This window comes from Cyprinodon tularosa, unplaced genomic scaffold, assembly GCF_016077235.1.
Source record: "Cyprinodon tularosa strain WSP-4 unplaced genomic scaffold, ASM1607723v1 ctg87, whole genome shotgun sequence".
NCBI classification, from domain to species: Eukaryota; Metazoa; Chordata; class Actinopteri; order Cyprinodontiformes; family Cyprinodontidae; genus Cyprinodon; species Cyprinodon tularosa.
In genome coordinates this window covers 62280-72870 of record NW_024039640.1, presented here as the reverse complement: position 1 = coordinate 72870, position 10591 = coordinate 62280, and the positions used below count along the sequence as shown (strand labels likewise).

The window sequence follows — 10591 nt, the reverse complement described above, 5'->3', positions numbered from 1 at the left end:
GAGAAATGATAAAGCGTTAAATTACGGCGTTATGTTTAATTTTTATTTTTTTAAGTCATGGCCTCCCAAAGGATGATTGATACATAGTAAAAAGGGAATTTTAGTTTGCTTTTTTGCTTTAAGGCTTCCGTACGTGGGCGGTTCTAGAAAGGAGCCAACGGGGGGCCAGTGCCCCTGTAGATCATGTCCTGGTCCCTGTTATGACCTGAAGACATAATACTCAAAGAAATTGTAATGATATGTCATGGAACATACATGGTTACTGATAGCTCCTTTTTGATCCATTTCCTTTTTTATTTCTCTTTAAGATTTCTGTTTTACTCATTATTTAAAAACAAGAAGGTGATAGCTTCAGTAGGATTAAGATAGGATCCGAGTTTTCATCTGCTAAATGTTTTTATCAAAATAAAATAATAATAATAATACATTTTATTTGTATTGCACTTTACATTTAAAAAAAATCTCAAAGGGCTACAAAATTCATAGTTAAAACAAAACCGTACAATAAAAACAGCATACATAGTTAAAAATATAAAAAATTAAAAAAAAATTGCAGCTGAATTTATCAGTTGTTCTTGAGTTCTAATTCAGATTTTATAGAAAACTATAATTTTAACTTAAATTAAGTCAAAAATATGAATGAGTATTGACCTTATAAGACATAGAATTTTAATTAAACCTAAACGAATAGGAATTTCACTTCATGCAGTGATCTTCATATATTTGTATCCCTTGCCCTGTTTATTATTTCATGCTTTTCTGGGCCCCCATGAAAACACGCTGGCCGCCCTGGAATATTTGGTCTAGAACCGCCCCTGCTTCTGTAGACCACAAGATTTTAAAAAAAGTTGTAAAGCTGCGAGACATGGGAATACAGGAAATGAGACTTAAACTACCAAATAAGAGCGTGCTTTATGTTTGTGTATGAGAAGGGACTCATTTAGTCAAATCAATGTCAAGATTTGGATAAAAAGGGAAACAAAATACAAACTGTTACATTGGTTGTATGTTTTTTTTAAATGCCATTCTTTAATTTTGTACATCGATTTATTTGTATTTTATTTTTTTTAGTTCTATTTTTTCCAACAGGGTTTCCCCAAAAGGGAAATGTATGGGTATGTATAAGTATATATGTATACATGTGTATATATATGTATATATCTCCTATTTATTTATTTTTTAGCTATTTCCAATTTTTGTATTACTTTTAATTATCTACTCCTGCTGGATTGGTGTCCAAACGGTTCTTGGGATGGGGGGATGGGGGGTAAAATATAAATATGAGTATCATGCCTCTTGTAATGGAAATTATATAATGTACCACTGATGCTCAATAAAAAAAAAAAAAAAAAAAAACATAATACTTTCATATTTAAAGTACTTTCAGAAGTTTGAATTTTTCCTTTAACCAATCTGAACTTATAGTCTGACTGAACTGTCCCTATAAAATGCATTTGGGATGACAATTGTATTGAATTACCACTACATGAATAAACTGAATTATATTAAATTAATTATTAAGGCGATAAGAAAGGGTTCTTCTGTATTTTTTCTTTCAAGCGTGACTGGGTGGACAAACCCGGCTTTTATTTTGAAGTGTAGACGGAAGTTGCAGCTGAAGCGACCTTGCTAGCTTGTTTCGTCCCTCTGGGATTTATCATGGAGGTGTTTACACTTTCCTGTTCTGCGCTTGTAAGTGTAGTTAATTTGGTTCCTGTTAAGTTTACTCTGAATTAGAAACAACCGATGAAAGTTCAGTGAAGTAGGGAAACAGCGGAGCGACTGGAAGGAGCTGTTAGCTTCCCTTCTGCCGACATTAACGGCTAACCTTTGTTATAGCGCTCTGTTTGGGACATGTCTGTTGGAGATAAGGAAAGGTCCAAGGTTTATTTTTTTATTTGTTACTTTGTCAACCGCTCTTGTTGAAGGAGACAGATGAAGGTGTAACCAGATCAAGTTGAATGAGCGGAGCTCAGCATGCGGAGTCCAGCGAGCTGCCCGTCGCTGGCAGCGCTCCTGCTGGCGGCGCTGTGGCTCGCCTTGGGTCGGCTCTTTGCCTCCGGATCTCTGGGACCGGGATGTGACAACGGAAAGGTCTGAATCACTCTGGGTTCATCTCCATGTGTTTCTTATTTACTGAATAAAAGTTAAATTCAAACGTTAATGTATTTTTTTCTGTGTTTTAGCTGCATTTGGACAGAGACCTGCCTGCAGATGCTGCTTCTTTCAGATGTTCAACCACTTCCTGGTCGGAGTCTGTTCAGGTAACCATGGAAACAGCAGACCTCCCTGCTATCATCCTTGTTGTTCCTTATCTCTGCAGGCAATTGTCAGGAAGTGAAAACAAACACTGGAAAGCAGCTGTGATAACCTCTGTCATCCCATAATAATATAATAATAATAATGCATGTGTCAGATTAGACGCTGCTGTAAAATAGGTTTGTTCTTATTTCTATCTACAGAGATTTCCGAGTATCGACACCCAGTATGACCCAGAGGTGAGTAAACAGTTACTAAACACTTTCCTTCTGCAGTTTATGTGGCCAAAAAAAAAACAACAAAAAAACTTAAAGGGGAACACAATTATTTATTTTTTTTACATTGGGCCCTTGATTTTACGTCATTACATCATGTTCTATAACCTGACTCCGCCAGATGGATTTGCTCCGCATATCCATCTGGAAACCTTCTGTTGAAGTAATTTTGGGAATGAGCAAAAATACTGGTTAGCTGATTGGCCTATGTTGGTGATAGACGGGCCAAATAAACCAATCAGATCAACGAAGCATATGACGTACTAACAGAGCGACAACGAAGAGGAGCCAATTGATAGATCAAACTCTTGCCGAAACCAGTCAGGAGAAGAGCAAAAACATCTTTTCCTCTGAGAAAAGCCTCCAGAGCAGTGTTTTGCTCTTCTTTCAGTGAAGAAATACTCTGTAATTCCGATAAAACTTGCTCGATAGCCACGCTAACGCTAGTTTCATCGGCTGAAGCCGCCATGTTCTTTAGACTGAACTGTCGCGCTTCTCGTTGCGTCACACCTCAACCCGCCTCAAAGCCAACGCTGATTGGACGTTCGTTTGGTGAACGGCTCCAAATTTTCTTTAACGGAAAGTAGCCAGACTGATCTGCGAGTGAAACCTTGAAAGCTCGCGAGATCAGGATGGTCTCACGAGGCTACATGTTCTACTCACCCATATGAGCTTTGTGTCATTTGGAGCTGTTCTGAAGATATTCCGTTATATTTTTTTTATACATGTTTAATATATATTTTTTAGATTTATGTTTTAAAAACAAAGCAGCGAGTGTATGACATCATCCGCATGTGCCGGCTACCATTCATTCATCATGTCCGCTGAACTGCTGCTAGTTTTCCTTAGCCTGGGTGCCATTCCGAACTTAGTCCCGCCCACAAGGTTTGAGGTTGGGAAGTTCGGTCTGGCATTGCTCCATAGTAGCGCGAGTATGATTGCCCACTCTCTGGCGATCCAATCAAATTGTCAGGGCGGGCTTTATACGATGATGGACAGATGATCAACAGTAACGTAATCAACCACGTCACCAAAGCGCGCTTGGGTGACAACAACAATGGCTGCCGCTGGAGAGCTGAGGTGTGTAGATTCTGCTATTAGGTCTGTTCTTGAAGATATCGACAGGAAATTAATTTTAAAAGAGGAACAGAGAAACGCGATCAAGGCTCATCTTCTTATTCTAGGCGTGCAACTGCACGCTTTGATTTTTGTTGACAACAACTATGCGTCGCTTAACATACGTCACGCACTCCGTTGCTCTTATTGGTTGTAGGTCTATCCAATTGAGTGCAGAGGCATTTTTTTTCCTGGTTCGTTCGAAACACGCCCCATAATCACAGCTCTATGGAGCAGTATCAGACTCATATTCTGACTAGAATTGAGTAGGACTACGTCAGGCTAAGTTTTCCTCACATGCCTGGAAGATGTCTAGTGCTGCTACCACAGATGATCTCGCTCTCCAAATGGAATTGAACGATTCAGGTTAACTAGAATGAATAGAAGCGGTAGAGCGTAGCCGGCTGTGGCCCGGGCTGCATGTTACGACTCCAGTCTGGCGCTCGGATGACACTCCGCTTTGTTTTTAAAAGATATGAATATTAAAAATATAACCACGGATGTCTGGGGGACAGTGATTCGCCTACATGTTCTGAATGCTGGCGTACCATAAAGAATAAATTATAAACAGTTTAGTTTGTGCCTTCAAGTCGTTGCCCATAGGAAGACGTTACTTGGATATAAAATAACGGAATATCTTCAGAACGGCTCCAAATGACACAAAACTCATATGGGTGAGTAGAACATGATGGAATAAAAATCAAGGGTCCAATGTAAAAAAAAAAACATCTAATAGTAAACGTAGCATTTAAAATGAAATTTGTGTTTGATCTTTTTATTGTCGTAGCCCGCCAGGCCAGTATGCATGGATAACCCCATCCTCTACAACCACAGCATTCCTAACAGGTTTGGCATCTTTCCAAATGTTTTTCAGGTCACTATCACCTCTTTCTCTCCAAAGTACTAATATATTAAGTGTGGCACGTATTTCCATCAACCCATTTAATAAATAAAATCCAATCCAACCACCAGAAGTAAGCGTATATGTTAATGTATTGCAGCTTTGGGTGAATAACTCCAACTTATAAAGAAACGGCAGCAGAAAAAATGTCGTTGAGATGTTTAAAGCAGGTTTAAACTGTAGAACAACATCTCAAGCTTTGAACGTCCCATAGAGCTCTGTAGGGGGGAAAAAAATGCCTGCCTCACTTCCAACTTCAGTTCTTTCTTAAATAGTCTGAATCATTCGGGTAATTTAAATCTTTATGCAAAGAGCTAGCAGGAAATAAACTGACATGGTGTCTTTTTGTTGTGTTTCCAGCGGAGCGTTCAGGCCAGTCATGGCAGAAAGTGGAGAGTACCTGTATTGTCCTCCTCAGCGCTGGCTTAATAATTTACATGTAAGTGTCCAAATGCAACATTATTATCCCTGATGTTCATCCTGAATCTCACAGGAGCTGCAGCTGAGAGCTTCAGTTGCAGTTCTGTCTAATAACCAAAGTAAGCCGAGGTCCGCGTGATTCGGGTGCATTAACGGTGTTTGTTTCTGGATAAATGTTGCTTTATCTTCACATTTTCAGCCTCAGTATAAGGTGACCACAGGTTGTGATGAAAGACCATCAGATCCTAAGATAAAAAATTCTCTCTCTGATAATGATGGGAATCGAAACCTGGTTCCTGTTCAGATCTGGTTTCGTGTGTTCCAATTCCATGGCACCGTTTGGCAGCTCACGTAACGATTCTCTTAACGGTGGGCAGCACGACTTGCATCACATTTTTTACTCAAGTTACGCACGCGGCATTCAGTAAGCAAGTACGATGTGACCAGGCGTAAGACAAGGAAAGCAAAACAAAAGCAGTCAAACCGATCGAAAGTTTGGCTTCATTTTAAGGAAGAGAAAGGTGGCAACAAGGCGCTTTGCAATTATTGCAAAGTGGCAATTACATCTGCAGGAGGAAATACATCCAACATGCAGAAGCCAACATGCACAGGGTTCCTACAGCATAAGGCAAGTTAAATTCAAGACTTTTTAAGACTTTTTAATGCCACTTGAAATAAAAATTTAAGACCAAATTCACAAGAAAAACCTGCTTGCGACAACTGAACCCAAAGGTTTATTTTAACATAAACCACTGCACTAATGTTTCAAATTTTGAAAAGCTTCCCATACAGGAAGAAAGCTAAAAACAAACAAATGACAGATATATTTTAACAATTATTTAACTGAATTCACAAACTTTGTTTTAGCAGAGAACAAAACAAATCAGTTTTAAAGCCACAACATAACCAGTGCTAAGTCTTTTTTGCAGCTATTTTTCTTTGTATGGTTTTCTTAATATGTTTGATTCGGTGATAAGTGGAGGCGTTGCAGAGACAAGGGTGGAACTAAACTGAGAAATACCGGCTGTTTCTCTGTAACTCCATTTTGACGCTTTGTGTTTCGCGTTTCGCATGTGCGACTCCACTGCCTTAATTCCCATCGTTCTGAGCTTGAATGACTTCTTGCACTAAATCCACTGAGCCTCATGTATGTTCCCTGGTTTTAGCCATGGAGGAAACTCTTGGCTGGAGACAATTTTCGTTACATTTACACTTGCTCATATTTTCCAGACAAAAAGTTAATGGTGCATCTCCCAAATGTCCCGGCCGCAACAACGCTTTTATTGGTTCCACTATCGAGACGGAACCAATAATGGCGAGCCGTTACTTTTTTTTTTTATATAAAAGAAAAATTTCAATTTTAATGTAATTAATTAATAAAAATGATCCTATTTATGATGTTTTAAAAATAAAGACCTACGAAAGACTGATTTAAGACATTTTAATACCAATTAAGGCCTTAGTTTTATTTTGAAGAATTCAATGCCTTTTAAGACTTTTTAAGGACCCACGGGAACCCTGATGCACCAACATGGTGCAGTTAAGGACAGTCAACAAATCTTTGAACCTAACACTCTTGAGAAACAAAAATCAATAAATTCCTTATCTTATTACCAGCTGATACAAAACTAATATAAAACCATGCCAGTAGATAACATATGTAAGGCAGACTTGCTTTTATGCAATTTTAAGATATTTTTAAAGAAAAAAGTTGGGACTTTCTTCAATAGCTTCCAGGTCATGTGACCCACTGACTCTAAATCTATGTCAAATTGTTCTACTACTTCAGCCAGATGGGGCACAATCATTTTTATTCCTTTTTTGCCTTACTGTGCTTAGGGTAGGACCCGTATACTGCAGGAGGCTGTAGATCGAGTGGCCGGAGGTTAGAGGAAGCTAGCGCTCTGTTGAATCATAAGCTGGACAAGCTGATTGGCTAAAAACCCAATTTTTTAGCCAATCAGAATACAGAACTCTGCATATGAAGAAAGGTGAACACACGGGAGATCTGAAAAAATAAACAACATGAAGATGCTACAGGTCTGAGCTGCTTTAAGGCAAACTGGGTCTGAAAACCTGTAGAACTGCATCCCGGCGTCGCTGTTTTGCTCACAGTTGTTTCGATCTAAGATCAATGTGAGGATGATGATGATGATGTGTGTTTCCAGCACGGCGCCTTCGTCCTGCTCTACCATCCCTGCTCGTCGCTCCGTGAGCGACGCCTCCTTTCCGGATTGGCCCGCTCCTGTCTGCCGTTCCACATCGTCACTCCTCACCCACAGCTGAGCAGAGACACGGTAGGTGGCGCTCTGCTTTGTTTCTGGCTTTAGATCCGGATCTTCTGCTGTGTTTGACTCTCTGAACGGCGGCGGCTCTCCTCAGCCTGTAGCTCTGGTCTCCTGGGGTCGAACTTTAGAGCCGAGCACCGTGGCTTCTTCAGACGTGTGCGACTGGCTGCAGACGACACAGAGCCTTAAAAACGTTGATGGCAGGACGCCGAGTGCGGTGTACAACCTCCTGTTGACCCGGTCAGCAGGCCTGCAGCGTCTGGAACCATCAGCAGGAACCGAGGTCAGAACATCTGGAGAAATGTCTGTTAATTCCTTTAAAAATGATGAAAAAATTAAACTAAAGAAAATCAGTTTTAGTGTTTGGTGTCACAGAAGTAGCGTTAACTGCTACCTTACATCCATAGGATTCTGTGAGGCAGTGCTGCCAGCGGGTCATTTCTGCTCTGCTGAGCGGAACCACCGGGGCAGAGCCTGCTATGAAGCCGGGTTCCTGGAAACGGTTTAAAGAGGGAAGGAAAAACAGGGAAATCCGAGCAGCAATCGGAGAAAAGCAGAACCTCATTAATAGAGCTAATGAAACGGCTAATAACGCCGACCAGATCGACAGAATCGGTGCGGCTGAAGCGGCTCAGAATCACAGCGGCTCCTCTGGAACAGCATCACATTCACTTCCAGGACTCTCGGATCCAAACCGGACTCCTCCATCTGAGGTCAGGAAGCAGCAGGCTTCCACATCAGCGCCCACCTCTCGTCCTGGATCTGAGATCGATTCCCCCCAACATGAAGGTACAGACTCCGTCAGAGGCGGCGTGGAGGAGCGGAGCGACAGCGAGGGGCTCAGGGTTCAGGGCAAAACGAAGCAGAAAGAGGTGGTTGATGTGGAAGAAAGGGAAGCAGAGCGGGCCCCGGCGCCCGGTGATGAGCCCCCCCCTCACAGAAATACTAAATCTGGCTCAGCTTCTGAGTCCCAGGCGGAGACCCGTCAGAACTGTTCCGCCTGCGTTAAATCTGGAGCAGGGAGTCGGGCCGCTGCGCTGAACGTCGCTTTGCAGCGGACCCCCAGGACGGACGAAGCGGTGTGGGCGGCGGCAGCGCTGGGCTTCCTGCTGGTTCTGCTAACGCTGTCCGTTCTTCACACCCGGCTGTACCGCCACTGGAGGACCTCGCCCAGCCTCTACTGGCACAACCCGCATCAGGACTACGACAGCGTCGCTGGTAGGTGGCCTGCAGCCCAATCAGACTCCAGTGTTGAGCCTTTACTTTAAACCCCTGTCCCACCGAGACCATTTAAGGGCTGGTTATCGTCCCGCAGCAGTGTGTCGCAGTGAGCTTGTCGCAGATATTTGTGATTTATTCCTAATATTGAAGCTTGGTCTGCGCCATGTTAAATAAATAGTACACCCAAAACATGATTGGTCTTCATTTTCTACTCACCCCCATGCTGAACAACACTCTGGAGTACTTTTTTGATATCTCAAATGCATCTGGAGATCTGGGAGGCTTCTTGCTGTCTGCTGACATTCAAATAATGGAGGTCTATGGCGCCCGAGGCAGAAAGGTCCATAAAAGTCCACAAAAAACGTGTCAATATTCCTCCATACTGCTCGTCCAATGTATTCCAAGTGTCCTGAGTGGGTAGCGTCCATAATTTACTCGAAACGAAGTCATTTAGAATGTTTTTAGAGCATAAACAGTAGTGTATAGGATTTCCTAAAAGCGCGTTCACGAGTCTATGGAAACCGTGGCAGACCAAACCAGACGAAAGTGCGCATTCATCTCGGCAAAGAACTCATGCTCTTCCTCAACACTGAAGTCCTCAGACATTTTTCTTTCGTTGTTTCTTTCTTTGCACAGGTAAACAGCACATTTCTTCTTCTACGCTTGCATTATCGGCAGAGCAGACGCTAGGGCGATAAAGTGCAGGGATCCAGGTGGAAAAAGGGTCCCAGCGTTCTCACGCACCTCGCTCTTCTAGCTGGTCAAGCTTTTTGGTATAAAGGGGGTTCACAGGAGGAAACCCTCAGTTCTCCTCCAGACGTCATCCCCATCATAGGGTGAGCCAGAAGGTGAGAGTGATGGATCCTCCCTGCGTTCACGACCTGATTCTGCTGCGACTGCAAACCTTCTTTCTTTTTATTTATCCCTTTTTTTTTTCTGGCAGACAGTAAACAGCAGCTAGATTAATACCGCAATCAAAGAAATCTTTTTATGCAGACCAGGTGCCCCCGGGGAGCAGCTTTAACTGGCAATGCTCATGAAATGATGCTTGTGCATCATTTCATGAGCATTACGCTGCCGTGCGTTATGCATAAGTTAGGCTGTCGTTGGACATAAGTTCTGGACTCGCTCTGTTTTAGAAGATTCTAGGACGTCAGGCATAGGCTGGCTAAATCAGCAAGCTGTGAGAGAGCCCTCAGTTACTGTGATGTGCTTTTCTTCTAGACGTGATACGCAGGAGGCTGAGGATCGCCAAGAAGAGGCGCAAGAGAGGCCGAAGGAAGGAGTGCGTCCTCCTGCCCAGCTCCTCCAGCTCCGACGAAAACCCATAAAGATCAGAAACTTCTCCATAAAAAAACATCCCAGTGTTTTCAGGAAGTGACGACTGGACCCAACCAATCAGCATGTTTTTAAAAACCGTCCTGGATTGTTCTGACGCTGTCCCTTCAGCACCTACAGTGCAGAATGGCTGCTAAAAATATTTAATATTTACAAATTTGGCTTTTTGAAGTTGTTTGGATCAGATGTTCATAAATCTGGTCTAATTATTTTTATATGATAGTTTTGTTTGTTTCGTACGTATTTTCAGCACTTACTGATCTACTGTGACGTTTATGATTCAGCTGTTAGATATCATCTGCTCGCCTTTTTGTCCACTTCTTAGCTTTGTTGGCAAAATGGTTTTTACCCAAAAATCTGCTTATTTTCCAAACTAACCGGATGATGAATAATTTAATTTAGAGATCTTTGTTGAAAAGACAGAAGAAAGTGATTTTTAGGAGCTTTTTTTTCTGTACTCTTTAGAAATAGATTTTTCTTTGGCCTGTAAACCCTTGAAATGTACGTTGCTGTTGTAAGCAGCGCTTCCCACAGCGTGTTGACATGTTTGCAGCTGGACTGATCCGTTTCTACATGGGATGTGGCATCTATTTGATCCATTTCACCTGGGCGATGTGAAGGTTCTGTTCTATCTAGTTCTGTGGTATTAACAGAAATGGTTTCATCGTATGAAGAATTTTTTTTGCGATGGACCAAGACAGGGATGCACATACATGTGATTTGGAAGGAATTGTGTTTTTAGGAAAAAATAAAAAATAAAAGTATCAAAGGTG

General features: G+C 42.0%; 1 protein-coding gene across 1 annotated transcript; it reads left to right on the top strand.

Moving 5' to 3' along the window:
- Positions 1-1627: 1627 nt before the first annotated feature.
- On the top strand, positions 1628-10591 carry tp53i13 (tumor protein p53 inducible protein 13). The gene is made up of 9 exons (XM_038273391.1): positions 1628-2094; positions 2187-2264; positions 2463-2498; positions 4438-4496; positions 4912-4990; positions 7140-7268; positions 7354-7542; positions 7667-8477; positions 9705-10591. Exons 1-9 carry the CDS (start codon positions 1978-1980, stop codon positions 9809-9811), a joined length of 1605 nt encoding a protein of 534 aa, XP_038129319.1. The 5' UTR covers positions 1628-1977; the 3' UTR covers positions 9812-10591.